Source organism: Episyrphus balteatus, chromosome 1 (assembly GCF_945859705.1).
Source record: "Episyrphus balteatus chromosome 1, idEpiBalt1.1, whole genome shotgun sequence".
Classification (NCBI taxonomy): domain Eukaryota; kingdom Metazoa; phylum Arthropoda; class Insecta; order Diptera; family Syrphidae; genus Episyrphus; species Episyrphus balteatus.
This window is the reverse complement of record NC_079134.1, coordinates 123,907,227-123,934,255: the sequence shown is the minus strand read 5'-3', so window position 1 is coordinate 123,934,255 and position 27,029 is coordinate 123,907,227. Positions and strand designations below refer to the sequence as shown.

General features: G+C 29.5%; 3 protein-coding genes and 1 long non-coding RNA gene across 6 annotated transcripts in view; 2 read left to right on the top strand and 2 right to left on the bottom strand.

Moving 5' to 3' along the window:
* Positions 1-13,379, top strand: part of LOC129907473 (probable beta-hexosaminidase fdl) — an 85,188-nt gene extending 71,809 nt beyond the window's left edge. For all 3 annotated transcript variants that reach the window (XM_055983729.1, XM_055983728.1, XM_055983727.1), the window contains exon 11: positions 12,984-13,379. In XM_055983729.1, the coding sequence (XP_055839704.1) occupies positions 12,984-13,143 (160 nt within the window). In that variant the 3' untranslated portion in view covers positions 13,144-13,379. The remainder of the gene's footprint in view (positions 1-12,983) is intronic.
* LOC129907484 (uncharacterized) lies at positions 6,286-9,768 on the top strand. The gene is made up of 3 exons (XR_008771041.1): positions 6,286-7,072; positions 8,843-8,962; positions 9,027-9,768. It is a non-coding gene; the product is annotated as an uncharacterized LOC129907484 (long non-coding RNA).
* On the bottom strand, positions 12,157-12,682 carry LOC129907482 (uncharacterized). The gene is made up of 3 exons (XM_055983742.1): positions 12,614-12,682; positions 12,331-12,555; positions 12,157-12,271 (listed from the first exon to the last, which is right to left on the bottom strand). The coding sequence occupies exons 1-3, from the start codon at positions 12,657-12,659 to the stop codon at positions 12,207-12,209; spliced, it is 336 nt and encodes a 111-aa protein (XP_055839717.1). The 5' UTR covers positions 12,660-12,682; the 3' UTR covers positions 12,157-12,206.
* A 3,361-nt stretch (positions 13,380-16,740) lies between the features above and the next one.
* LOC129907474 (regulator of hypoxia-inducible factor 1-like) lies at positions 16,741-26,759 on the bottom strand. Its single transcript, XM_055983730.1, has 12 exons — positions 26,508-26,759; positions 26,297-26,439; positions 19,098-19,241; positions 18,728-19,040; positions 18,306-18,666; positions 18,080-18,245; positions 17,936-18,015; positions 17,731-17,844; positions 17,331-17,674; positions 17,134-17,276; positions 16,941-17,049; positions 16,741-16,877 (listed from the first exon to the last, which is right to left on the bottom strand). The coding sequence occupies exons 1-12, from the start codon at positions 26,569-26,571 to the stop codon at positions 16,807-16,809; spliced, it is 2,052 nt and encodes a 683-aa protein (XP_055839705.1). The 5' UTR covers positions 26,572-26,759; the 3' UTR covers positions 16,741-16,806.
* Between the last annotated feature and the right edge of the window lie 270 nt (positions 26,760-27,029).

Below are 27,029 nucleotides of genomic sequence, written 5' to 3'. Positions count from 1 at the left end.
TGGATGCAATTTCATATGCAATTTGGTTTCTGCACCCCTTCTTTAAACGTCTCACATAGGGGTATTTAGTCAATTTAGGCGGACAAAGCACGAAATTTTAAACTGATCCAAACGTAAAAAATCAACATCCTACTAAAAGAAGATAACTTGCTTAGCGTTTTCTTATAGTTTTAAAATTGATTATCACTTCAGGTGACTAACAGCAGCGGTCTACAGTTCAAAGTTTTCAGCCCAAAGATAAAATTAATTTTTTTTTTTTGTAATTTACCGTCTGTGCTTAAGTAAGTACTTTTTTTTTAAGTGGATTTAGAAAAAAGTTTTTATGGAATATTGATAAGGAGATACGAAACTGTCTACTAGATGTTGTATCTAAATGTTGTATTACTTTATAAATAAAAAAGTGATATGTTGAATCTTAATATAAATTAATCGTAAAAAAAGTAAATTTCTGTGTTAGTAAGGAGATAAGTTATACAATTTCACATTATTGTGTGTTAAAATTTTATGTTTTCTAAAGTTTAAACTTTTATCTAATTGAATCTGTAAAAAAAAGGTGCAACTAAGTGCAACTTCGACACGTTTGCCCTTCTTAAAGGTTTTAGGTTTTGAAAAATGGTTACCTTGTATTCAGTATCCATATTTTAAGTTTTTTTAAAGATTCAACTTTTTGAATTAAAGAACCTGAATCCTTATGATTTTTCCTAAGTTTTAAGACCTTTATCTTGGCGATACCATTAATAGAACTCCATTTATAAGCGTTTTAACAAACCATTGGGATCCATTCTTGACACTTTTTTGTTTGATCAAAAAGTGGTTTAGGAAGAAAAATGTTTTCATTGAAATCAACACTTAAAACACTTTATTCCAGTACTAAATACCTTGTTGATGAAGATAAACCGGAAAAATAATTTTGTCCGCCTAAAATTGGTAAATACCCCTATGCGCGTCTGTCGGGTGTAACAGGTTTGTTTGGGTACCGAAGATCTTTGCTGGTATGCTGGTCGCTACTGTAGCTCGTCGGTGGGTGTGGTTCTTTGATCTTCAACCTTATTACAAAAAAAATAAATATCATACCAGTCTAATGTATCTTTAGATGTTGAAGATACGCGAGACAATTTTCTCACCCTCCCTTCCATAGTCGCCGTACTCGCCTAGACGACCCTTAAAATTGGCATCTTCTTATCTTCAGTACTTCCTCCTACTTACTTTGTCCCCCCCCCCCATCTCTTTATGTTAAAACTTACTCCATCTTCATTCTTTTAACTTTTCAAATTTCATTTAAAGAAAAATAAATAGTTTTGCATTTCATTAAGATCATCATTTTATTCTAAGTTTATCATTATCAAAATTATTTAATATTAATGCAAATTTCAATAATTTTAGTTATATTTTATTTGTATGCAATTTTATCGAAATTAAAGACAAATAATTTTATGATACTAAATCGAATTCAGTAAATACGTTTTTAGATTTGGTTCAAAGAAATAGTTATTAGCGATTATAACTTCTTCGTATTTATTATAAATTTTAGATTTTTATTCTTATTTTAGTTTTATGTTAATTCAATTAATTAATCATTAATCCCCTACCCACAAAACCCTTTTGAATAGCGTTATTATTTTAAGATAGATATAAGTATATAATTTAATATAAGTTTTATTTTTAATATATGTATTTTTTAATCAAACTCACCCTTTTATATCCTGATGAAGTGATCACTGCAGCAGAAGTTGACGTGAGGACTTTTTGTATTTTTAGTTCTTATTTCCACAATATATTAATATGTATATACTTAAAATTGTTCTTTAAAACACTATTCAAAATATATATGTATCTTTAGACCCGGTTCGTGTCATAATTGTTTAAAACAACTTCTTTTGTTACCGTCACTGTTAGCGTATGGCCGATTCGAATTAGGTATTTTAATTATTTAAACTTTGAAATTTAAGTATCAACAAAAGCTTAATTACTTTGATTAAAAAAATTACTTTAAATAAAAAAATGCAATAAAAAAATTATTGGTTGGTTCCACACTGGAATTGAACTTGAGTTCTCTGGTACTATAGACTGCTAGTAGGACGTATTAGCCACCTGAACTATAGTGGGTTCCTTCTGGGTTAACTTAATTTTCCTTGTAACTTCGTATAGTTTTCTTCTTGTAGGTTTCTTTATCAAGCCAATTTTTCTAGATATGGAATTGAGGCGGTCTATATAATTAAACAAAACCGCCTAGAAAAAATACCCTTGTTAATAATTTTTCTAGTATTTTCACTACACTATATTCGAGCTTACCTCAAATAAATTGATATTCAGTTTATATCAATTAACTATTTCTTTTGTTCTTAATCTAACTCTGCTTTGCTTTCGTTAGCACTTATGAAATTTATAAGTAAAGTATTATAAAAGTTAACACTTATAAAATTAACTTATGTAAATAAAAAAATGTAAAATGATCGTTATTTTCGAGTGGAGTTTAGTCGTCTCGACACTTTGAACTTGGTATATCAAGTGAATTTTTGTCTATCCTAAATTTCCTGTAAAGCATAGAACCTTCTTTGTTCGTTATTTAAATACATAACTTAAGATCTACTTTCTTTGTTGAACAACCTTCTTTTGTTCAACTCTATTATCGGTATTTATGTGGCAAAATACCTTATAAGGTATCATCATTCCCAAGTTGCATATCCCTCCCACATAAAGATTCAACAAAAGTTGCTAAGAATAATTAGCAACAAAAATCTTGGATACAAATCTGCAACATCTTATACTTTCTAAACATACCTTATTCCATTTCCCCAATATCCCAAATTTCATTCTCGGAACATACTAAATTTCTTTTCATTCCTTGTTCCATTTCGTAGTATTTTTATCCCTTATCTTTTTATTCCCAAATTTAAGTTTATTCGAAATGTCAAAGGTGTCGGTGCATGTTTTGGTCAACTCGTGAGTTCTTTATTTATTAATAATAAATTAGTTTAAAGCTTTTTGGATAATAATTGTAGTTTTAATTATATTTGAAATTGGTTACAGGGCTATGCTGGTTTCCGACAAATACTTGTTGGAAACAATGCATATGAACCCACGTACGTACGAGATTTTGAACATCGGAAAAGTTATCAAATGTTTACTTTAACAGTGATTTTTAAATACTCTTGCATAGTGCTAAAGAAGTGATATTTCAACTTTTGCTAAAACAAATTCAAAAACAAAATTCAATAAAATATAAAAATAATAAATAAAAAAATAAAAAAATGGCTGTAAAAAAAAATGGTGCGTAGTATTATCATATACCCTCTTGTGCTAAAAGGAGAAAGTATGACTCAATGTGTAAGAAAAGAATTAAAATGTACGGTTACTATTTTGTTTATACAAAATTAACCTTACTTGGAAACGGATTATAACTGAAAAGTGAAATGACTGAAAATGAAATGACAGTTCAGTCTTGTTTACATTTTCTGTAAACAATATGATTTTTATTTGGATTACCTATTTGCGAGTACGGCTAAATTTGCTTAAAGAAAAAGTCGCATCTTTCAACTAACGTGGGAGCCGTACCTTACGCCCTGTTGTCTCGTGCCGGGCAAAGTTCTAACTTTCTATCAGATAAGTTCTATAAATTCATTCTAATTTTACGCTTGATACTTTGTGGTTTGTTTTTGTTTACCTTTTTCTTTCAGGTTATTGACGTATATCTTTCGAGTGATATACTCCTATGTATTTACCTTCACGCGTTTCAAGTTCGTATAAACAAGTCCCTACAACTTTACGGATTCTGGACTTAAGGAATTTTGGCAATAATTTTGCGTTGATGCCTTTAGCAAAATTGCTTTGGGCAAAATTACGGTGAAACACCTCTTGACCCACTACATAACTTACTGGATTGGAACGTAAATTGTAAGTTTTTTTCGATTTTAAATGTGCTTTCTTTAAATTTTCAGCTACTTTCTGTCTTGATAGCACTATTTTAGCCTCCTTTGGGGTAGTTAGTAATTCGGGATCCGCGAGTGCTTTTAGATTTCGTATTATTTTATAAGTTGATCCGTGTACTACCATGTTTTGGCCAAACAGTGCAAAATATGGTTGACATCCTATAGAATCATGGACATCTGAACGCAACGAACAAGCAATGCTTGACAAATGAATATCCCAATCGTTTTGGTCTTCGGAAATACAAATTCTTAATTTGCTTAAAACATTTCGGTTTACTCTTTCTGAGTTATTGGCCTGCGGAGAATATAAAGCCGTTTTCTGTTGTTTAACTCCATAGATATTTAAAAACGATTGAAATTCTTTAGACACAAATTGTTGACCGTTGTCAGAATGTATCATTTCCGGAGTTCCGAATTGATGAAAAATGTCTCCTTCTAAAAACTGAATTATTTTTGAAGACGTGGCCTTTGAAAGTGCTTTCAAGAAAACAAATTTGCTGAAATGATCTAATACAATTAAGACATAAACGTTTCCCCGTTTGGTTCGAGGATAGGGGCCTAATAAATCTATGAAAAGTCTTTGCATAGGTCTTTCGGTTACTATTTGATTTACGATAGGAGTGCGCAATGTTACGTTTGGAGCTTTGACTGTTTTACAAGTCTCACATAAACTCACATACTGTTTTATATCTATAGCCATTTTTGGCCAATAGTACTTTTCGCGAATTCTTTCGTATGTTTTGCTGAAACCACTATGCAAACACAGCTTACTATCGTGAGCTGATTCTATCACCTGTCGAGTTAATGTTTCTGGCAACCAAAGTCGCCAAAGTGAATCTTCTTCACCCACCTTTCCAGTTCTAAAACGCACTCTCCTGTACACATATTTTCCAGATACTATCAAGTCCGGAAGTAACTCTTGCTCCGCGAGGATGTTCTCTCTCAACTTGGAATATTGTTCGGAATCAAAATCTTCTGACTCTAAATCTACTTCTTCTGCAACTGAAGTAATAGAAATCTCATCGCAACTTTCTCCTAGTACAGGTAACAGAATTGAAATACCATCCATGTCTACTCTAGATAAAGTATCGGGTACTACGTTGAGAGATCCTTTTCGGTGTTCTATATCGAAACGAAAAACTTGTAGCTCTAAGCTCCATCTAGCTAACCGTCCACTCAAGTCTTTCAGTGACATTAGCCACTTCAGACTTGCGTGATCAGTTATCACACGAAAAGGTAATCCCTCAACATATGCCCGAAACTTTCTTATGCTTAAGACCGCAGCAAGACATTCCAACTCTGTTACCGTATAGTTCCTTTGGGCTTTGTTGAGCTTTTTAGACATATATGCTATGGGTTTCTCATTTCCATCCTCATCCAGTTGAAAGAGAACACCCCCAATGCCTTCCGAAGAAGCGTCACATTGAATCGTAAAAGGCTTTTTAAAATCTGGTTGGTTTAATACCGGTGCTGACCCAAGAGCTTCTCTTAACTTGTTAAAAGCTTCTAAAGCTTTAGGACTGAGTTCAAACTTCTTTTTCTTAAAACAATCCGACAACGGTGCTGCTAAATCAGAATAGTTTTTGATAAAGCGACGATACCATCCAGTCAGTCCTAAGAATCGTCGAACTTGTCTTTGAGACTTGGGAATGGGAAAATTTACCATCGCTTCAATCTTATCTGGATCAGTTTTTAAAGTCCCATGTCCTACTATATATCCAAGATACTTTATCTCCCGCATGCAAAACTTACTCTTATCGAGATTTATGGTAAGATTAGCCCTGCGAAGACACGATGCTACTTCTTTCAATATACTCAAATGACTTTCAAAATCTTCAGTGCAAACTAACAAATCATCTAGATATAAAAAAACTTGATCTCTTAGACGTGATGGTATAACCTTATCAAGGGTACGACACAACGTCTGTGCTGCATTGCTCAGTCCAAATGGCATCACTTTGAATTGGTAAAGTGGCTTACCTGGGACTGCAAAGGCTGTTTTTGGCCGCGACTTTTCTTCTAATGGTATTTGCCAATATGCGTCCTTGAGATCAATGCCTGAGATGTAGTGTGTATCCTTTATTCGGCTCAATAGACCATCAATGTGCGGCATGGGGTACGCATCTTTTACTGTGACTGCATTTACCTTACGAAAGTCTAAACACAATCTAACTTTGCCAGGCTTTCTTACCAAAACCAATGGGCAACACCATGGAGAATTACACTCCTCAATAACCCCAAGCTCTAACATGCGGTCTAATTCTTTATAAACTTCCTCTTGTCGGACGGGAGACAATGGGTAGTGTCTTGATTTGATTGGTGCCGCTTCACCAGTATCAATGACGTGAACGCCAACGTGAGTTTTTCCTAGACCCAGTTCGACAAAATTCGGGAACAACTTTTTTGTTGCCTCTAACTGCATTTTCTGTTCTGGGGAAAGTTCAATTAATTTTGCTTCATCTTTAATATTAACCTCTTTTTCATCGTCATAGACATTAGCTTGTATTTCACCGATTTGAGGTAATAAATTAAACTCCCTCCAGAAGTTCATGCCTAAATAAAGTGTCTGGGTGAGGTTTGGGACCAGGTAGAAAGTAAGATTTTTAGAAACACCATTATATTTTGTGGATATTTTACAAAATCCAATTATATTGTGAGCTTTTCCGTCTGCGGTGCTAACTTTATTTTCGTAAGATGTTACCTTTACTCCTATTCGCTTTACTAAATCCAAGCACTCTTTGCCTAGTACTGAAATTGATGCACCGCTATCCAATAATCCGAAAATAGATTCATTTTCTAGTAAAACGTTGGCGTACATTCTACCATCTGATTCAGAAGAAATAATTGAATCAAGAATTAGTTTTCTAACTTTCCTTCTGTTCCTATACCTATTCCTACATTTTTGAACTTTTTTATCAACTAAACTTTGTTTTGTTCCCATTATTCTAGCACGCGCTTTTTCATAAGTCATTTTTCTATCGTGAAGAGACTTCAGATCATAAGTGTGGACTGGGTGACTAGAAATTTCCGGAGGTACTTCACGCTTGAGAATCTTGGTTGGATTGGACTCTACCTTACTGTCTTTTTCTTCTAACAATTGGGAATTTTCTCCTTGGTCTTGTTGAGAGCAGGAGTTATCAGAGGTAAGTTGTTTCTTAGTTTGTTTCTTTATTGCTTGGAAGGGTCTGGATTGGTTTTCGGGGGACGACTTTCCCAACCCTTCTTGTCGTCCCGTCGAGAGTTTCCCGCATGTTTTGGACATTCCAGTGTGGTTACACCTTTTGCTCCGCAAAAATAACAAAACAAATTACGGGTGTGTGAAGGACAGTATAAGTATGAATGTCCTTTTCCATCGCAATTATGACAAGAATAATTTGAAGCTGTTCCTACCCTACCTTGATGTGAAAAAGCTGCGATCTCTTCATCTTCTACGTCATGCGGCTTTGTTTCTTCTTCCAAAGCTAGTTCATGAACAACTTTGGGAGAAGAAAATCGTTTTGCCAAAAATCTTTCGGCTTCCCTAGCCTTTATTCTCAATTGTTCCATTGTTTTCACATCTGCAGCCAACAACATTTCTCCTAACTTATCCTTCGCATTATTTCGAATAACGTCTACTAATTTTCTGCTATCGAATGGTTCTTTCATGCGATCATTGATCTTAACAATGGCATTATAAAACTCATCGAACGACTCTTTATATCCCTGCTTGCGAGTGAGCAACCGCATATAAATTTCTACATCACTTTCCGGGCGTTCAAACTCTTTACGCATCTCAGATTTCACTTCTGCAAGTTTCGCATCTGGTCTCTTACGTAAATACCTCCAAAACCACTCGTTAGCTTTACCATTGAGTAATGACTGAAAATAAGGTTTTATTTGCTCATCTGTATACCCTGACGAAACCTGCAAATAATCCACTTGAAATAAAAAATCGGAGATATTGCTAGTGCCATCGTATTTAATATGCCATGTATCTATACGGCACCTAACTGAAGCATTTGAGTTATTTAATGATAAAGCATTAAATTCCCTTTGCAGCGGAGAAGTAAATTGCTGTGCGAAATGTTCACCTACAGACGTTTGAGGATTGCTTTTCTCAAAATTGTCTAACCGCTGATTTACACTATCCATAAATTGTTTCATTTGCTCAAAAACACGCATTTGGTTATCGAGTAGACTCCTTTCCACCCTATCAGCGAAATCATCACGTTCAAACCTACCAGGACCCTGGACTGTGTTAGAAGTTCCTGCTCCAGGAGGGACAACCTGTTCTGTCCGGGCAGGATCTATTCCATTTTCAAAAGTTTTATTCGCTAAGTCTACTTCTGACTGTACACTTTGGTTCGCCTCCGAAGGTTCTACTGAACCATTAACATTAGACATGTCGGCACTATAATCCGAAATAATTGAGTTTAATTCTCTGGAAAAATCTACCGATTGATCTAAATTAAACCTATCTATGGTGTTGTTAAAACGCCGTACAAAACTTTCGAACCTAGCTTCTGATATAGCTCGAAGATTTCCCCAACTACTGCCTAACAAACTTTTTTTCGGGTTGTTTTGGCTCATACTCTTGAGCTCTAAACCGACTCACAAAAGCTTTCTCTTGAATAAATTCAAGCTCTAATCTATTAAATGTTTGAAAACAAAGTATAAAAACTATTTCTATTTTGAACTCCAACAGCTTATCTGGTTACCAGAACTTCAAAATTCTATCCAGTCGACTCAAACCAAAAAAATAAAAAATAAAAAAAACAATTCGATTTTTAAAATAATTTAACTTGGGTTAAAAAAACGAATTTTAATCAGGAAAATATAAATTTCACTTTTAAAATTGTATTTGGCTTTTCAAAAAAATAAAAATTTAATTAAATAATAAACTCTGTTTAATAAAAACAATATTTCAATTTCAGAAACTTTTCATAAATTGTTAAAGAGATGAGGGTGACTAAACTATAAAAGGACTGAAGACCGAAGAATGAGAAGATGCCGTAGTCTTCTGAGCCAAGATAAAAAAATTAAATAAACTAGTGGTAACTCTGAATCTAAAACTAATTTTGAAATTACTTTTATTAAATTAAATTTCCTTTTCCTTAGGACAACAACAGACAACTTTTCATCTGAGAAGACTCTAAGAAAAATAAAATAAAAGGATCTACTGAGAATCAGCTGAAAGGACTTTCGAGAACGCTCCCGCATTACGAGTCTTCTTCCAACCTACATCTCCAAGCAAGGGCTAAATTGTTCGGCTTTGTGAATACCTTAATAGATTTTCCACAGACTCAAACTGTTAAGCCTTTCTTGTATTTTAAATGTTTTTGGTGTGAATTACCATGTGGCAACGCGATACCGAAACCATACCATCAGTCATCGGGACTCACAGGCAGACATCACCAAATATTATAAAAATTAAGCAAAGTTAAAAAAAAACTAAAAAAATCAAAAAATAAAAAAATTTAAATTTAAACTAAACTGCAATCAAATCTTGAAGTGGCTCAAAAATCTTGGCCTCACTATTTCGCAATAGTGGGCAACAATCACGTTGGGCGCCATTTTGTAACAGGTTTGTTTGGGTACCGAAGATCTTTGCTGGTATGCTGGTCGCTACTGTAGCTCGTCGGTGGGTGTGGTTCTTTGATCTTCAACCTTATTACAAAAAAAATAAATATCATACCAGTCTAATGTATCTTTAGATGTTGAAGATACGCGAGACAATTTTCTCACCCTCCCTTCCATAGTCGCCGTACTCGCCTAGACGACCCTTAAAATTGGCATCTTCTTATCTTCAGTACTTCCTCCTACTTACTTTGTCCCCCCCCCCCATCTCTTTATGTTAAAACTTACTCCATCTTCATTCTTTTAACTTTTCAAATTTCATTTAAAGAAAAATAAATAGTTTTGCATTTCATTAAGATCATCATTTTATTCTAAGTTTATCATTATCAAAATTATTTAATATTAATGCAAATTTCAATAATTTTAGTTATATTTTATTTGTATGCAATTTTATCGAAATTAAAGACAAATAATTTTATGATACTAAATCGAATTCAGTAAATACGTTTTTAGATTTGGTTCAAAGAAATAGTTATTAGCGATTATAACTTCTTCGTATTTATTATAAATTTTAGATTTTTATTCTTATTTTAGTTTTATGTTAATTCAATTAATTAATCATTAATCCCCTACCCACAAAACCCTTTTGAATAGCGTTATTATTTTAAGATAGATATAAGTATATAATTTAATATAAGTTTTATTTTTAATATATGTATTTTTTAATCAAACTCACCCTTTTATATCCTGATGAAGTGATCACTGCAGCAGAAGTTGACGTGAGGACTTTTTGTATTTTTAGTTCTTATTTCCACAATATATTAATATGTATATACTTAAAATTGTTCTTTAAAACACTATTCAAAATATATATGTATCTTTAGACCCGGTTCGTGTCATAATTGTTTAAAACAACTTCTTTTGTTACCGTCACTGTTAGCGTATGGCCGATTCGAATTAGGTATTTTAATTATTTAAACTTTGAAATTTAAGTATCAACAAAAGCTTAATTACTTTGATTAAAAAAATTACTTTAAATAAAAAAATGCAATAAAAAAATTATTGGTTGGTTCCACACTGGAATTGAACTTGAGTTCTCTGGTACTATAGACTGCTAGTAGGACGTATTAGCCACCTGAACTATAGTGGGTTCCTTCTGGGTTAACTTAATTTTCCTTGTAACTTCGTATAGTTTTCTTCTTGTAGGTTTCTTTATCAAGCCAATTTTTCTAGATATGGAATTGAGGCGGTCTATATAATTAAACAAAACCGCCTAGAAAAAATACCCTTGTTAATAATTTTTCTAGTATTTTCACTACACTATATTCGAGCTTACCTCAAATAAATTGATATTCAGTTTATATCAATTAACTATTTCTTTTGTTCTTAATCTAACTCTGCTTTGCTTTCGTTAGCACTTATGAAATTTATAAGTAAAGTATTATAAAAGTTAACACTTATAAAATTAACTTATGTAAATAAAAAAATGTAAAATGATCGTTATTTTCGAGTGGAGTTTAGTCGTCTCGACACTTTGAACTTGGTATATCAAGTGAATTTTTGTCTATCCTAAATTTCCTGTAAAGCATAGAACCTTCTTTGTTCGTTATTTAAATACATAACTTAAGATCTACTTTCTTTGTTGAACAACCTTCTTTTGTTCAACTCTATTATCGGTATTTATGTGGCAAAATACCTTATAAGGTATCATCATTCCCAAGTTGCATATCCCTCCCACATAAAGATTCAACAAAAGTTGCTAAGAATAATTAGCAACAAAAATCTTGGATACAAATCTGCAACATCTTATACTTTCTAAACATACCTTATTCCATTTCCCCAATATCCCAAATTTCATTCTCGGAACATACTAAATTTCTTTTCATTCCTTGTTCCATTTCGTAGTATTTTTATCCCTTATCTTTTTATTCCCAAATTTAAGTTTATTCGAAATGTCAAAGGTGTCGGTGCATGTTTTGGTCAACTCGTGAGTTCTTTATTTATTAATAATAAATTAGTTTAAAGCTTTTTGGATAATAATTGTAGTTTTAATTATATTTGAAATTGGTTACACGGGTTAAAAGGGCGCTGTCGTCGTATAAGAAAAGGAGACAAGGACCAAATACAGATGAGACTTCCTTTCACCCAATAAATATATAAAAAAAATGATAATGTAAGGTGAGCGCAAGCTATTTTGTAATGTCATATTACGACTGCTTTAGGTTGCTGTTTAGTTTGTTGAAACAAATCTTTTTCGCTGTTCGCGAACTAAATTGAACAAAGTAAGTGAACTAAGTTCACTAGTTCACCAAGGTTAACTAGTTCATTGAACTAGTTCGTTCGCGAACTATACAAGCCTATTTGGTATCAAAATAAGAGCTACTCTTTCCTATAGAAATAAACAGATTAATACACAAAAACTCATCGCTTTTCATACATTACTCAAATTTCAATCGCATTTTCTAAAATACTATACTATCTGACTTAACCCTTTGCACCAAATATTTAGCAAAACTTTCGAAATTTGACATAATTGGGATGCTAGCATCCCGAAGTCAAATTTTAAAATGTTGCTTACTTTGTGTTAAATATGTAGTTATTTATAAAAAAAAAATATAAATAAAATGCAACTTCATATTTTCATTTAATCATTGAAGTTTTATTATTTTAACCTTCATTAAAAAAGACATTTTTGTCCACAATATTTTAATAAGTGTATTGTTATCCACAACAAGCTCTAATAGTATTCAAACTACATTGTTGTGCTCCGTAATAAGAACCATATCCTTAAAGACAAATAAAATAGTTATAAAATAAATCAAAAGAAAACTATGTTAAATCTTACCACCCTGAATGATTCCTGGGGGAACAATACCTCCGTTATAATTGGGAGATGGATAGGCAACAGCAGGATACGAAGAAGCAACATTAGTTTGAGTTGCCAATGGTGTCGAAAGAACTGGAGGAGATACAGAGGTATATCCTGAATTATAACTAGGTTCTCCTGTGCATTTATCCTTGCATGATGATTTGGCTGCAGTTTGAGTGCATCCACAATTTTGAATAAGAACTAAATAGGAAATTTGTTTTATTAATGAAGGAACCACAAAGCAAACACAATCACATACCAAAAAGAAGAGCAAAAGCTCCCAAATGAATAGTAAGGAAATTCATGATTGCTGCTGCATTCAAACAAAAAACTGACAACCTATTTATTTGAAAAATTGGCTAACTGAAATAAACACATTACAAAATACACTTGTAATCAGGTGTAAAAGTACACCAAGTCGTGACAGATTGTCACGGTTGTAATACCTACTTTTTTGTCATTAATTTTAATAATTATAATCATTCATTTTTTTACGAGAATATTACTTAAATTATCTGAAAAATAAAATACGTGACATACAATACACACTTTTAAATGGTTTGAGTTTTTGCTTATGCCGGTTTTATTCTTTTATATACTTTACATTTTTTGCATTTTATTTTTTTCAGGCTCTGGACCGATCCGGATGACGAGCACGACATGGATGCTGTTCCAAAAGAAGTATTTGGAAGAATGTCTGTATTTCGTAATCGCTTAGTTGAGTTAGGCATTAAAGCTGAACCAATTTTCCCAAAATATTGCGCGCAAAATCCTGGCGAATGCCTGTGACCTTATTAAAAATAATAATTTTAATAAAACTGAATTGAAAGAATGAAGAAAAAAAAAAAACACAAAAAAAAATAATACGATTTAAGTAAACCATTCATAAAACAAAAAATAACAAAGTTCAGAAAAGAAAAATAGTTAAAACAAATTTATTTTCTTAACTTATTTGTGTTAATTTTGTTTTGTATGTTACCAATTTTTGTTTTTAAATATAAGAATTGTAAAAAAAACCACTAAAAGAAAAATAATAATTATGCATAATACATATTTTTTTTTTTTTATTTTGAATTAAAATTATATTATTTTGAATTCCATGTTAATCTATTCAATATTTTATCTATGTTTTCAATCATGCTTTAATCTCAATTTTTTTTGCTAAAAATGTTTAAATGATATTTTAACAAAACTGTGTAAAAGAAAAAAAAAAACCTGTCAAAAGTCTTTTCGCATCAAAAAAAAATAATAGAAATTAGTATTTAAGTTTTGTTTTTAATACCTCATCTACATTAGAGAATAATTCTAAGAGCTTTGATCAAAAAATTAAAGTTAAGGATATGCTTCCTAAGTTTTTTTTTTTGTATTCCAATCGTTATTTTTAATTTTTTTTTTTATAAAATCAAACATATTTTCTAAATACTCACATGTGCAACAAATGCAATACCTATTCTATTTAATAGATCTTTCCAAACCGTCTCGAAAAGAGAATGAAAAGATTGTGTTTTTTAATTTTGTCCGAAAAGTCAGTAAAATTCATAAAATTTTGTAAGCAAGTTTTCCCAATAAGGATAAAACCCAACAATTTGAATTTTCTACAATATTTTTTCAGTAAAACAAGTTAGAAAAAAGATGTCGAATTAGTATACCAAAACACTCAAAATTATGTTAAATTTATGAAATTCGGCATAATTGTTGCATTTACAATGAGAGCCAACAATCGAAAAGGTTCATTCAAGTATCTAGTGTGAAAAACATAAGAATACATTTTCATAGACATTCTTAATTTTTTTTCTTTTCAGTAATTACAAGAAAAAAGTATTGACTTTAGGGCCAATTTTTCAATAGTCAGATAAACCTCAGTAAGAGCTTATTCCTAGGAATAAAAGTTTTTTTATATTGACATTTATTCTTCTGATATTTGATTTTGTTTACAAAAATCTTGGATTATTTTTTCCCTTCCATTGGTTTAGGCTTTGTTTTATTGTTTTGAAAAAAAAAAAGGAATGTGCAATGTTATTGACTCAGTTTCATGATTTGAAATCGGTAGAAGCCACCTTTGCGATAAAATGAAACAATTTTCATCTATTCTACGGATTAGATGTAAACGTAAATGTAAAATCGGTTGATGGTCTTATTTATTTTTTTTTTCCTTCAGTTTCATAATTGTAATTCGGGCCCAGATTGATACATATATAACTCTTCGTGTAGATTTGAACTACTTTCGTAGATATTACATTCCATTGCTTGTTTTTTTTTTTTGTTGTATTATTAACATTTTCCCAAAATAAATAAATGGCCTTAACAAATATTTTGACAACTGTTCAATTTATAATATATCCAAAAAAAAAAGCTTAAAGTTTTTATAATTTTTAATTCGTGTTTGTTGATTTTTAAAAGCCTCAGGATTAATTTTTTTTAACCAAAACTAATAAAATCATTCTGTGAAAAAAAATAATCTTTTTTTGACAATGCTATTTTTTTTTTTTAATTTTCTATCTGCTCTGCTCTTTATATGAATATAAAACTGAACTATGCTTACATAAAATTTCTCGATACTGAACGCGATTTTCATATTTAAGACTATGATTTTTTAAATTCTCATTTTAATACAAATAGCTAAGCCAAAAAAGTAATACGTAAAAAAAAAATTCAAATAATGAAAATATTTTTTTAGTATTTTCCTGACAAACATAGGGTTTATCGCTCATCTACAACTACAGTCTTTTATTCAAGCCAACAAAATAAAAATCTATATAAGAAATAAATTATGTTTTTATTAATTTTTCAAGTATGTATTATGTATATTGAGATAGAAGCCATCAATATATGTATAAAATAAAACAAAAAAATCTATTCAAACTTTTAAAACGCACATATTTCTAGTACATAATGTTTCAATATTAGATGTTTTCAACACACGATTTTATATAATAAACTTAAAGAGAAACATGCATATATGTGTGTATAATTATATATATATATACAAATATATAGATTATTTAATTGAAAAAAAAAAAAATAAACAATGAGTGTTTATCTTTTTAAACTTTTTCCGTTCATTTTAATTTTGATTTTAATTTTAATGCACTAGTTTGTGTGCATTTAAATAATTTTATAAACATACATAAATCTTTACACACATATATATGAATTTTTGAGTGATACCATGTGACCTTAAAGTAATATTGTAAAACAAATGGTTATTTAATGCATTATGTATAAAAAAAAATTATTGTATAAACTTAAAACAATTAAAAAGAATGAAAACAAAAAATTAAATCTTAAAAATATAAAATTCCCATTTGATATTAAAAAAAACGTGTTAGATAGATAGGTTTAAAATTGTTTATAGAACATAAACAAATAAAAATATTGCTATTATTGAATTTAAAAAAAAAATATATATGTATACATTAATATGAACATTTTTTGTAATATTTTGAATGAAAACATTAAAAACATAATTAAAATTAACATAGAAAAAAAAATAGTTTATTCCAGAGAGAGTTAATAGAGAGTTTGAGTTTTCTTTTATAAGTAAATGTACTTAACGCATTTCTCTTCTACCAATGAAGTTTTTGTTTGAAATTATAATGTAATAGTTATTAAAAAGCCCTCATTTTTTTAATTTAAATTACCTTCATATACTTTTGTAAATAAATTGTTTGAAAATAGATGAATTTGTAAATAAAAAGTAATGAATTAATAAAATTGGCTATTGTGTTTTTTATATGATAATTGTATTAAGTAAAAAATAGACTAGCAGGTGCGTAGTTACCGCTGTATCTCGGTTTATCCATGTAACAGGGCCCCCAAAAAATTGATTTATAAAAATTTTCTGATAAACTTGCGATAATTTTATTTTCCTGAATAAAAAATTTAATAACAATTTTAGAGATCTACGATTTTATTATGTTTGAAATTCTAAATCAACAAAAAACAAACTGACTTACAAAAAGAAAGCATTTTACTAAAAAAAAATTTAATGGCCCACAAGAAAAAAGAAGCAATGTGGTATTGCCAATTTATTATGAAGCCAAGTCAATGTTAAAACGGCCATTATTGATATATAGAGTTAGCAGTTCGGGGTGTTAAACCCTAGAACTGCAGCAGAGTTCTGGGACTCGAATCTTAAGACAGTCCAATGCTTTTTCTTACTTACAAATAATTTTTGACAAATAGGCATTTTAAAAAATTTCCTTCAAATCCATCGAAGGAAGGTCTCTTTAAATTCTATTAATGGATAAAAACTAAAAGTTCCTAGTTCATGGTTGCTGATGATGAGACATCTCTTCTTCAATTCTCTCATAAATTTTAAGCTTGAGACAAATGCGACTTCGTGGTCGTTAAAGGATTAAATCAAAAAAACAATTTCAATCCAGTTCAAAAAAATGTACCATTTAATTGTAAATCAGTATTTCAATTTTATAAGTAATTTAACAATGTCAGTTAAGTTTCTGTTGTTTCTTCTTTATTGGACCCATGCATCGTCTTAATGTTTTTAGGTTTTGAAGATTCACCTGTTAATGAGACATTTTTATGAGCTTATCTTTTTTCTCCAAAATAGAGTTATAATTAAATACCACTTTTTATAGCTGAATTTATAATATTAGTTAAAGGCAACTCAAAAAGTAAATACAAGAAGAATGCAACCATAAATGAAATAGCAATACTTGCTAAAATATACATAGTCTATATGAAACGAAGCAAAAAGAAATATTAATATTTAAGTGGAAGTTTTTGATAAAACATATATAATCAAGATAATATCCTTACCACAATTAAATTATTAACATAAACTGGTTGACGTACACATCCACCAAGACATCGTATAACATTCAAATGAATAAGGTAAACTTGAAATGATAGTCTTCCAAGGGGCACGAAAACTTTCATCGATGAGAATTTATAAAGTATTGCTAAAAACAAATCAATTTAAGTTTCGAAAATTACTCATATTGGGAATCACTTACATCCAGCTTTGAAAGACATCAATAATACAAATGAACAGCATATTAAAGCCCAAACATTTCGAAATAATGCAGCATACAGGCTAACCCAGATTGATGGTCTTGGAAATTCGATTTGATAAAATATTTCACCAGAAAGTAACAGAAGGAATGGTAATGGAAGTGATGCAAAGAGTATCAAATTTATTTTAGTCTTTTTTTCCTTCAAATTCAGACCTTCCGTTTTGTATTTCAAATAGATAAATCCACTAATTGTGCCAAAGACAAATCCTCCAAAGTTTGTATAGAAGGGTGCATATCCTTTGTATATAGTGTCACCATTGGTCCAAAATAAATATCGATAAGAACTAAATTTAATAAAAAAAAAGTTATAAACGGGTAAAAAAATAACTTTTTGTATTACTCAGGTGTTTCTTGATGAACAGCATCTAGCTCCTGATAATAGGTTACAAGACCTAAAGATAAGAATGATATGATGATGGCTATTCCGAAAATTAATTTTTTTGTGTATGGATATCTATTTGTTTAAAAAAAATGTAAAAAGTTAATATGTTAGAAAGTATATTTGGCTTTATTCAAATATTTTTGCTCGAAAATGTTTTCTTTACCTCGCAATTATGATGAGTATTGCAGATGCTATTATATACAATTGAAAATCTGCTGCTATGTACCAAGTTTGATGAAGACACTGCGTATTGTAAATAAGTGATTAAAACACACAAAAATATTAAACACATTTATTCTATACAAACACTTTTTCTCAGTGTAAAATTATTGATAAACAATAAATTTGTCCACCATGTTTCTCTACAAAGTATATACTCTGGTTCAGAAACATGCCTCCAGAATGGTCCATCTTGAAGTCGAGGCAATATTGAAGCATTTAAAAAAATCACAAAACCCAATGACGGTGCTAATCTTAAACAAAATAAAAATGATTTCTACTCTTTTTAATAAATGCTTCGGTTAGAAAATTACCTTAAATATCGATATATAATCAGTTTAAACCACTCGGAGATACCAGGTTTATTTAAAGCCATCGATTTTTGAAAATTCACACATAATAAAAAACTACTCATAACTAAAAATATCTGAACAATAACGCTGCCATTAATAAAGATATTTGATTCAAGCTTGTAAAAGGTTCGTTCAGCATATTCTGTGTTTAGTGTGGGAACTGCTTTTAAAATGAGCAGGGCATGGGCAAATATTACCATAATAATAGCGAAGAATCGAAACGTTTCCAGGAATCTGAAATCTCGTGCCAGTTCCCCACGTGAAGGTACAACTAATCGAAAGTAATTTCGAAATAGCGAAAATGATGTCAAAATTGTTTCATCTGAAAAAAAAATGAATGTTTCTAGAAAAAAATCAATCCTATTTTGTCATTTTTAGCTCACTTCTTGTTTGTAAAGGACATTTATAAAAATCATATCCTTGCATATTTAAAGGTTCTATTTGTTTCAATTTTCGATCATAGTATGATGAGAATAAAACTAAAAGGATGAGCATTCCAAGCAGACTCATAAATGTATTCTCCAGGCCATCAAATTTATTTGGTTCGTTATTTTGAACGCAATATTGAACAAAGGATCGCACTTGCAGATCATATTGCTTATTAAATTTGTAATTTATACATGTGTTTATAATTTTATCATAAACTATTCTGTTGTCAGATTCTCGTTTATTTATATCTGTAAAATAGTCAACAAGCTGAAATTTCAAAACTCATAAAAAATTACTCTAATAAATATTTTAGAAAAATCAAACCTCATTGTCGTGTATTTTTCCAGCATACAGCATATCCTTACGAAATGGACTGAATGGATGTAAAAGCTTTTTGCAAGGATTCAAGCAAACACCAAAATAAATATAATCATGACGGAAGTGACGCTTTGTTACTGCTGAAAAATTCTTCGAAAACAAAAATGTTTTAGCCAATTAAAACTATAGTTTAACATTCAATTAAAACATTCATAATACATAAAATTTCTATTAAATATTAAAAAAAAAATTAATATTTTTAATATTTTCAATATATAGTGGAGTAACTAAAGCTCAAAAATTGGCAATATTAGGGAACCCGGCCGAACAGCTTAGATTTTGATGATCTTTTTTTTCAAACGTCGGTAATTAAAAATACTTTAAAGTCTATAGATTAAAAATTGCCGGTGTTGCCGTTTTGATTTTTTAAATTTTATTGAAGATTTTTGTGAACAAAAAATTTTTTTTTTCAAAAATTTTTCTTAAATTTCATAAATTAATTGATGCCAAAAGATTGTCTAGGAAATTCAAGGAAAAAAAATATATGGGAGTGAGGAACTATCTTTCATCGTTCAAGCGATAGGTGCAATTTTCTTATTAATTGACTTCAAACATAAAAAAAAATATTTGAACACAACGGCAGCACCTACAATATTTAAATGTACATTTTTAAACAGCTAGAAGCTTAGTCATATTTGTAAAATTAAAATTAAGTTAATTGAACTAAGGGCTTTTGAAAGAATGGTAACTCAACTCAGATTTTTGAAAAAAAAAAATTATTGAAAAATTTTAACATGTGGTTTTTAAAACTTTTTCGTAATATAAAATGCATTTTTTTTTTCAATTTTTTTTGGCCACATTTATTATGATTTAAAATTATAAAAGGAAATGTCAATATGTATTACGGTTTATGAAACAAATTAAAAAGTATTTCATTTTCGAAGAATTTTTTTGAATAGAAGTTTTGGAAAAAAATTTAACTTATTTTTTTTTTAAAGTTCAACTCCTAAATATAAAATTATTTTTTATTAATTTAATAACCCTTACTGTTGAAAGTTAAATAGCAAAAATTTAAAGTTCTTATTTACCAAAGTCTTTGAGAAAATCAATTATTTCAATGCAAAAATTCAGTTTTTATCAAAAAAAACCCATTGGAATTGAAGTAATTTTTAATTTTTTTTTTTAAACTGTAATATATATTACCTTTTCCTCTTCGGAATTCAACGGATAATATTTATGGGCAAAATTTTTTTTAAACTAAATCCATATTTTATTAGAAAAAGTTTGGAAAAAAGTCATTTAAAATTTTTTGGTTTAAAAATTTTTTTTTAAATTCTGAGTTTGAGGACCATTTTTTCAAAAACTCTTCATTAAATTTAGTGGATTTAAATTTAAGAGATAAGAATGAGCTTCTGGCTTTTTAAAAATGTATTTTAAAATATTGTAGGTGTTGCCGTTGTTTTCAAAATATTTTTTTTTGTGTTTGAAGTCAGATTGTGAGAAAATTGCATTTATCGCTTAAACGATGGGAGATTGTCCCTTACTCCTTTATACTTTTTTTCCTTAAATTACCTAGAGAATGTTTTGCTATCATTTGTTTTATGAAATTTAAGCAAAAAAAATTGTTTTGTTAAAAAAAAATGGTTTTGTTAAAAAAAAAATTTAATTTTAATTTTAAAAAACAATACGGCAACATCGGCAATTTTTAATCTATAGACTTTAAAGTATTTTTAATTACCTACGTTTGAAAAAAAAAATTGTCAAAATCAAAACTGTTCGGCCGGGTTCCCTAATAATTTGCTTTAGTTACTCTACTAATAGGTAAGGTATGTACATATATTAGAATTGAATCATTTATTTGCAAAACATGATAAGTCCATGATTTTAAATTTTCCAGGAGAGGAAAAAAACGTTCTATATTCTTTTGATATGCGTAGAAAAATTTATAAAAAATATATTCTGTAGAACTCTTGCCTAGCTACAAAATACCGTTTCGTTTTTAATTTTTGGAGCGATAGCTCAAACGATAAAAAATAAAAACGCTTTTGGACTTATCATACTTTGAAAATAAACGGATGTGAAATTAGTTTTTAAATGGATACGCAATTTTGCTTTTAGCCCCAGTCTATCAAACAATTGTATTTGAGAATAAAATACAATGTCCGGACTGCTTATTTAACTTTAAAGTAGCTTTAAACTTAAGATTAAAGATTTTCAGGCATCAATCTAATATACCATTTACACAAAAAGAAGCTGTTGTTTATTTTCAAAAGATGATAAGTCCGGGACTTATTCTGTTTTTGATACTAAAAAAATATTTCGCGTAGCTGTAAAATCGGATATAGATGGAGTAGATACTTCATATTTTAAAGACAGACGTGGTTATCCCTGGAGTACAAATTTAGTCAAAAAAAAACGAATTTTGAAAAAAAGTGGACTTATCATGTTTTGCAAATAAATGATTCAATTACAGACGCTTATAAAAATGTTCGTTGTTTCGTTTAAATTTTGGTCCTAAAAAAAAAATTCATTTTCCCTTCTTGGGAATTACCACAAAACTCTTTACTTTGAAGTTTGAAATCAATCGCTTAGGTAATTAAGGCTACACCTCGAGAAAGACGCAGAACGACAGACATACACAATTACAGGACCCACTTTGTTCTCATTCTCCATCATGAAATGGTAACGGAGTTACGAATAACAGAGCTACGCGCGACAGAGTTACGTCCGTCAAAGTTACGCGAAACCGAAGTTATGAAAAACTAGAGTTACGAATTCTAAAGTTATGTTAAGCTATGACATGTGATTTTTGGGATTTCAACAATTGCGAGGAACGATATGGAATTATGGAAACATAAATAAGAGAATATCGATTCTCATTGGTTATTTTAATAGATTTTAGATTTTAGAAAATGGGTGTGGTTTAATCTTTTTATGCAAAAAACAACCCCATTCCTTGTTTATTTATTTGAAACAGGAAAAGTTAAAAATAAAACAAAACCCCACCTTATAAAAAGAATTCTAATATACCTATAAAAAGAATTCTAATATACCTATATGTGTCATATTTATGTACCTGTCCAACTATCAGAATTTTATGTTTTTTTTTTGTTCATTAGAAGATTGTCACCCCAATTGCTATTGTCAACTATAGTTGATGTATATTAAAATTTAATAACTGAGTTTAAAAATACAAAGAATTTCGGTATTTATTATCAATTAATACCTGACAATTGCAATAAGGATGACCTATCCAATCAAAATTTTACAAGATTAATTAATTAATCTCTTGTTTGTATTTCCTTAATTCTCTATCGTTCCTCGCAATTGTTGCCAACCCAAAAATCACATGTCATAGCTTAACATAACTTTAGAATTCGTAACTCTAATTTTTCGTAACTTCGGTTTCGCGTAACTTTGACGCTCGTAACTCTGTCGCCCGTAACTCTGGTATTCGTAACTTCGTTGGTTTCCCCTCCATCATCATAATGTCATTTCTTATTGTTTTATCGAAATCGAAGCTACTGTCAATTGTTTTCTTTGGTTTTTCGATAAGTATTCATCCGTGGAGGGCGGTTGCGAGCGCACTCGACTTATGAAAAGTCAAAGAAAACAACAACAATTGACAGTAGCTTCCGACTCAATCCGCCAATTGAATCTTTTATTTTCAAAACATGATAAGTCCATGATTTCAAATTTTTCAGGAGAAGACAAAAACGTTCTATTTTCTTTTTTTAAGTGTAGCTAAATGTATAAAAAATATATTTTGTAGAACTTTTACCTAGCTACAGAATATCGTTTGGTATTAACTTTTTGGACCGATAGTTCAAAAGATAAAAAATAAAAACGATTTTGGACTTATCATACTTTGAAAATAAACGAATGTGAAATTAGTTTTAAAATGAATATAAAATTTTTTTTAAAGCCGCAGTCTATCAAACAATTGCATTTGGGAATAGAATATAATGTTTCGAGTAGTTATTTTACTTGAAAGGCGCTTTCAACTTAAGAATTTGAGTCAATAGTCAGCTTCTTTATGTGTAGTCAATTACTCATAAAAAAGTTGCTGTTTATTTTCAAAAGATGATAAGTCCGGGACTTTTATCATGTTTTGACAGTAAAAAAATTTTTTCGCTTAGCTGTAAAATCGAATATAGACTGATTAGATGCTTCATATTTTGAAGGCAGGTGTGGTTATCCCCCAATTTTGAAAAAAAAGTGGACTTATCATGTTTTGAAATAAACGATTCAATTATAGTTCTGGCTTAACGGGTTTTTATCTATTACTTTTAAACGGTGAATCCTATCGAAAAGTTGTACTGAAAAACTTGATTATATGCTCTTCAATATGAATTTTTGTTTTTTTTTTTTAAAGTAGTAGTTAAAATATTTTTATTTTGTCAAAACTAAAAAATTGCGAATTTTTGTGCCTAACTTATAAAATTTGAGTTTTTTAACTCACTTATAGACTAAACGTTTTCCATAAAATAGCTTAAGATATGAAATGAGTGGTATATAAACGAAAAAAAAAACGTTTCGAAAATATCGTTTTTTGTCTATTTTTGTCAAATGTGTAAATTATGTGCTCTTCTACATAATGAAATTTAGTTTTTATTTCTCCGAGCTGTAATTAAAAAAAAATTTTTTTATCTGGACAAAAACAACAGTTTTCAGTACTAAACTCTTCTAAAACGCAGTTTTTGAAAAATATTTTTATTTTATAGCTCATGCTTTTTCGTAGCTGCCATCGTTAAGAAGATATAAGGTTTCAGATAGAGGACTATACTAAAAAAAACGTCGAGTATTCAAAATGGGTTAGGGTTGGTCAAAAACACTGCATTTCAAAATTCTGTTTTCTAAATACTGTGTTTTAAAATGCTGTAAAAAGGCTGAAAAATCGTTTTGATTTGATTTTTGTGTGATAACCAAATTTACACGCAAACATTTCTTATTACTTTACACTTTGTTTTCATTTTTTCTCTAAATCTTCTTAATTTCCATCGTAACGTAAAAATGAAATGTTTGCAATGTTTTTTTTTATGTTTGCAATAGATTTTAAGTATCGTAACAGTTTTCAGATCGATTTAGACATTTAGAAATAATTCTATGCGATGAAGCGTCCACCAGTCTCAGTTTAAAAAATTTAGTTACTATAAATTAGATCCATATGTCGCGTAACGTAAACGACATTTAAACAACCAAGTTTAATCGTCTGAGAATTAATTTGTGAGTTAAGTTCGCAAACACTTGTTAAGTCTTGAGAAATAGTTGCTTGCCTCAAACGAAGTTTTACATTGCAATAAATCCCATCTATTACTCTTTTTCCTTTAAATAAAAAATTACCACTTTTATTGGAATGTCCCTAAATCAAAAACCATGAACTTCCAATAGTTAGCAAAAATGGAATTTAAACTAAGAAAATTTAAAATTGTCCTTTAATCAGTTAATCGTAAAAAAAAAATTTTAAAAAACGTTTTGGTACAGTGGGGTGTATGTGTACTATTTAAAAAAAAAAATGTACATTAGACTGATTAAAAAAAAAATTTATTTTTGTTTGTTCATAGTTATATCGAAAATATTTTTGGAAATGACTAAAAATACTTCAAAAGTTACAGCCCTTAATATTAATATTAAGTACTGCCGCATCGCAAATTTCTATTTCGCATATAATTAACATGGAAAAGATTGTGTTTTTGAATTTGGAATTTTATAACTTTTTAATGGTTCATCAAAAAGGCTGGACTTAATCATTTTCTTGTATAAAATTGAACGCTCTACAAAAATGCATTTATAAAATTTTGAAAAAACCGACGCGAAAAGTAAATAAAAATAATTTTTAGTTGAAAAAATTGAATAATTCGAATTTATTGAAAAATTCTAATTTAATAGAATTAGGAGTTTGACAGTTAAATAAAAGGATTTTTGAAACCAAAAAACAACATAGAATACAAAAAATTCGAAAAGTTTGCCAAATTTTTTGAAAAGCCTAATAATTTCGTCAAAAAATTGAAAAAAAATGAAGAAAAAACTACATTTTATATTTTAAAGTTGAATAACTTCGAAACGGGTTTGTTTATCAAAAAAATTTTAAAAGTTTTTTTGTAGAGCCTTCAATTTTATACAATTTTGATTAATTTTAGCTTTTTTGATAAACCATTAAAAAGTTATAAAATTCCAAACTCAAAAACACAATCTTTCCCATGTTAATCATATGGAATATAGAAATTTGCGATGCGGCAGTACTTAATATTAATATTAAGGGCTGTTAATTTTCCAGTGGTGTGCTTTGAGAAGAAAAAAAATAAAACTTAAAAGCAAAAACTACAAAAACATAAATCGAAATAAAAAAAAAATTTAAAAAAAAATTGATTTACCTCGAGAGAAAAAAAAAATTGTGCAATAGTTAAAAATTTCCTATACAAATTTGTATGGGGAAATTATGACCCTAGAGGCACGGGTTAATGACCCTCAAAAACTTGTTTTGCTCTTTTTCCTTTATTTAGGTCCTAAACTTGCAATCTAGGGGGTGTCTCCCCTGAAAACAGACAATTAAATCATAGGTTATATCCTACTTTTCTAAAAAAAATAATTCTTCTAAACTAGTAATTTCAATATATTAAATAAATAAATGGTAAAATAGGTATAATTTTATCCTAAGCATTCCTTGATTCGTTTGTTGTTATTTACCATGGTAAATTTTACTGAGCTGCGTAAATAGGTATCAATTAAACAGGACTAAAATAATCTTTCGTTGTTATATTTTTTTTTAACATGAAATATCATAGAATTTCCCAAAACAGTTTTCTTCAATTTTATGCAACTCCCGGCTAAATCTTGAAATATCGGGAATTGCGAGCACGAGATTTTGTGAAATGTATCAGTTAATTTTACTCGTATCTCGTATGTTAAAACATAGATATTTACAGGATTTTTAGAGAATTACAATTCATTTGGAGGTGTACCCTTTTTCTTGCCATATTTGCCTGTACACGGACAGAAAATAGAGCGGGGATAACTTTATTTAATATAGTATAGTATGATTAAATATTTCAGACATAAAGATATCACTGCTTTATTTTCTCTCTGTGTACATTATTTACTAGAAAAAAAAAATATACCTAATAAAAATAGACATTAAAAAAAACAGTTGTGTATGTTCGTGACAGGAGAGACGATATAATATACGAATTTATGCAACTACTTACTGAAATTTGATTCCAAAGACTTGAAGTCTCATTTGGTACAATTTGTCCCAACACCAAGCAATAAGATGATTGCTTAATATTATCCAAACACATATCATAATCATCCAAAATATATAATGGTGGCATTTGCCTATAGGCGGTCACTAAATATTATAAAATATTTATTTTTTACTAAAACAATTTCCTTCTTTTAAATAACTTTAAAACTTACTATTAAAATAACACATTGCTCCGAAAGGAAGCATACAAATTAATAAAATATTAAATACAATCATTTTATTTTGGTAACTTGTAATTCACTTGAAATTAAATATAACGCACTATTATACTCAGTGCATATTTCTTTTGTTTCTTGTCACGCTATACGCAAACGATAGTTTATCATCCGTCAACTTGCAAACCGATCTATTCCGATTAGGTCAAATTAGCAACTGAATTAGACAACTTCAATTGAAAGTTTGATTAAGTATTTTTGTAATTTCTGTTTCAATATAGTTGATCTTGAATGTCCGCCCAGGATAGTTTATAATTAAGTATTATTTCATGTCAAACATTTGAAAGATACTGAAAACACGCAACTTTGATAAGTTAGGATCACGTTTTCTCAATGGATGACCAATTGCAAAGATTATATACGATTTGAAAACGCACTTAGAACGTTAAATAATAAAATATTATTCACGCAAAATTAAAAGCAATGTAAATTTGTATATATTTTAGGTCTCTCCGAGTT